This window comes from Vigna unguiculata, chromosome 3 (assembly GCF_004118075.2).
Source record: "Vigna unguiculata cultivar IT97K-499-35 chromosome 3, ASM411807v1, whole genome shotgun sequence".
NCBI classification, from domain to species: Eukaryota; Viridiplantae; Streptophyta; class Magnoliopsida; order Fabales; family Fabaceae; genus Vigna; species Vigna unguiculata.
Window position 1 is genome coordinate 44,121,676 of NC_040281.1, and position 2,994 is coordinate 44,124,669.

The 2,994-nt window shown below is 35.3% G+C and overlaps 1 protein-coding gene across 1 annotated transcript; it reads right to left on the reverse strand.

Annotated features, from left to right (window-relative positions):
* Window positions 1–396: 396 nt before the first annotated feature.
* LOC114176101 (elongation of fatty acids protein 3-like) lies at window positions 397–1,836 on the reverse strand. Its single transcript, XM_028061032.1, has one exon. It carries the CDS (start codon window positions 1,619–1,621, stop codon window positions 767–769), a length of 855 nt encoding a protein of 284 aa, XP_027916833.1. The 5' UTR covers window positions 1,622–1,836; the 3' UTR covers window positions 397–766.
* Window positions 1,837–2,994: the final 1,158 nt, after the last annotated feature.

Consider the following 2,994-nt stretch of genomic DNA (forward strand, 5'->3'; position numbering starts at 1 on the left):
ACGTTTTTAAGGAAGTAGAAAATCCCAAATGACAATATTAATAAAACAGTTAGATAAGGATAAAATAAATATAATATAATATAAAATAATTAATTAATTAATTAAATGAAGCACGTGGTAAATGAATTTGAAATCTTATTATGCACCTTTAAAGTGTTTTAAATAAGAGATTCTCTCCTCTTCGTTATCATACTTTTTATGTAAAAAAAATAAAATATTTATTCCCTCTAATATAGTTATCTGAATACTTTTCTTTTTATTGTTATATTGGAAAGATAATAATATTTTAATTCATCCTTTTTACTCACTTTTAATTTATTATTTTAATTATTATTTATTTTGATTCATTTTAATAATATGATTTAATAATAATTAAAATAATAAATTAACAATAAATAAAAAAAGATTAAAATATTATTATTCATGTAGATACACGGCTTGGGACTGTACCCTAATCTTATTGTTGGCTTACCCGCCGTTAGCGTAGCTAACTAATAACAAATGAGAAAAAAGTTTGAGTTATAGTATACAGAAATTATTATATATGACCAGAAAATGGTAAAAAAATCATAAGTAGTACTCAAAAAAGTAAAAGAAAAAAAAAAGTTGCACCTTACTTCTCTTGTGTAATAACATCTATTTTATGTACTAAAAGTGATGATCAACATTCCCAAAGGGTGAGACACTTTGGGACCCAAACTGCAACCACCTGTGTCTTATTTTTAATTTTCATTTCACAGTTCAGCTTCAACTTGCAGTCACGCGCTTACGAAAGCGAAGGAGTAACGCTCCTCAGCATTCTCCTTTTTCCGACGTACATCCTGACGTAGAAGTTGAGAAAGAGCGTGAGAAGACCGAGGTTCAGGACGCAGTTGAAGAGCCACGCGCCAATCCCGTTGCAGCCGCCTTTGAAGAAGAAGTGGAGGAAGAAGACGCCGACGTGGCACGCCACATTGCAAGCGAGGAGCGCGATCTGGCAGTTGAGGACGAAGGGAAAGCACGCGCCGGGCAGGCCTATGGCGGTCCAGAAGCGGTAGGCGTAAACGAGGGCGTAGACGAGGGTGGCGAAGAGGATGGCCAGGACCTGAAAGGACTGCGAGAATTCCAGCCAGAGGAAGGAAGCGAAAGCGGAGATGGAGTGGTTCAGGAGGTGGAAAAACGGCAACCTGCGGCGTCGTAGGATGATGAGAGGGGTTCGGAACATGTGGAGGAAGCGGGAGAGGTAATAGACGTAGGACCAGAAGAAGACGCGGCCGGAGGGGCGGGTTCCAAGCGGGAAACAGAGGAGCCACTCCAGGGGGGTTTTGGACCGCTGCCAGAACCACCGAGTGTCGCGTATCTCGGCGGCGGTAGATATTAGGATTCCGGCGAAGATGGTGACGGAGGTGAGCGACATGGAGAGGCTGTGAAGTGCCGCGAGGGGGCCGATGGGGATGGGACGGTGGCGGCGGAAAAGAGCGAGCGAGAGGTGGAGAAAAAGGGAGAGCAGAAGGTAGGAGGCGATGGAGGAGAAGAGAAAGGACCACGTGGCGCCCCACGATTGGGCGTGGCTCCACCGGAACCCCACGATGGAGGGGTGCCCCGAGAGATAGTAGATTAGGGGCGGTGGCACCTTTGGCATGGTGAACCGTGCTTTCACATTTCGTCTTTCTGTCTGGTTGGAACTTGGAAAAGGTTGGACTCTGAAACTGAGAGTGAAATATCTTTTCAAGGGTAGGACTTGGCGGACATTAAAATGTGAGGGAAAGTGTTAAGCAATGACGTGGCGTCTTCTCGTTGGTTCGAGTGTAGAGGTCACGGACAACCCTTGCCACGTGCAATTGAAATTATTTTCAGCTTACGCAATTTCTCACGTGTATCGAACACCTCTGGCTCCACTCTGCAATTTATAATATTTTGTTCTTCACCTCGCGTTTTTTTTGTATAGTTTTTAATTCGTAGCCCCTCACAACAACCACAACTACATATTTTTTAAAATTTTAAGATATGCGTTTCCAAACAAAAATATTAATTTTTCTTTTTATTTTAATATCGGAATCCCCTCTTTTTAACCATTTTGATATTTTTTTATTTAAATCATTCTATCTCGTAATAAATAAAATAGTTTCTTCGTTTAATAAGGATATATGTCTCTTAAATTATATTCTTTAAACTTTATTATTTTAATGTATAAAAAATATGGATACATGAATGCGGGAGTCACTCGCAGATGTTCTAAGGGACCGAGGGGCCATGGTCCCAAATTTTTTTTGACATCTTTTAAAATAATATATTTATATATTTCAAAAATTTTTAAAGTTTTTTAAAAATTTTAAATTATATACAGGATATATATCAATGGATGAAAATTAAATTAGATATATTTTTATTTTTTCATAACATGATATATAATATTAATAAATAATAAATATAAAAAAATAAAAATAAAAAATAAAAATATTTATTAAGATATTTTTTCTTATTATCTTTTAGTTTATTTATTTTTCAATTTCACATGTTTTTCTATTGATTTATGAAGAAAAAAAAGTTGAACACAAAATAATTATTTTTATTCTCGTATTTTTATTTATTTTCTTTTTTTTAAATAAAAGAATAACTTCTTTTGTCTCACTTGATAGTGAGATACTAGTTTAAGAGTTAGCATTATCTTTTTAATCTTATGAGCCTTTGTATATTCAAATTTTATGAATATAAAGAAAAAATATTGTATTGTGTTTCTTGTTTTGAGTCATCTCGGAAAAATTGGGATTCTCGTTTCATTAACAATTGTATTGAGCTAAAATTTTGCCATCTGGTTTTAGAAATATGGTTCTTCATTTTGACTACTGATATTGTCGATTAGAGGTATGTAGTTAGAGGAAGACTTTTCGTTATTTTGATATGTTTGGTGAAAATACTGTAATTGAATGTTATGCTAATGCAATAGAAAATAAATGAACAGTTATTATCATGTAATTTGAAATAAATAATAGATTTCGATTATGAGATCATTTT

Bases quoted from the DNA above. Each gene is read 5' to 3' on its own strand.
- LOC114176101 (XM_028061032.1), bottom strand. From the start codon at position 1,621: ATGCCAAAGGTGCCACCGCCCCTAATCTACTATCTCTCGGGGCACCCC.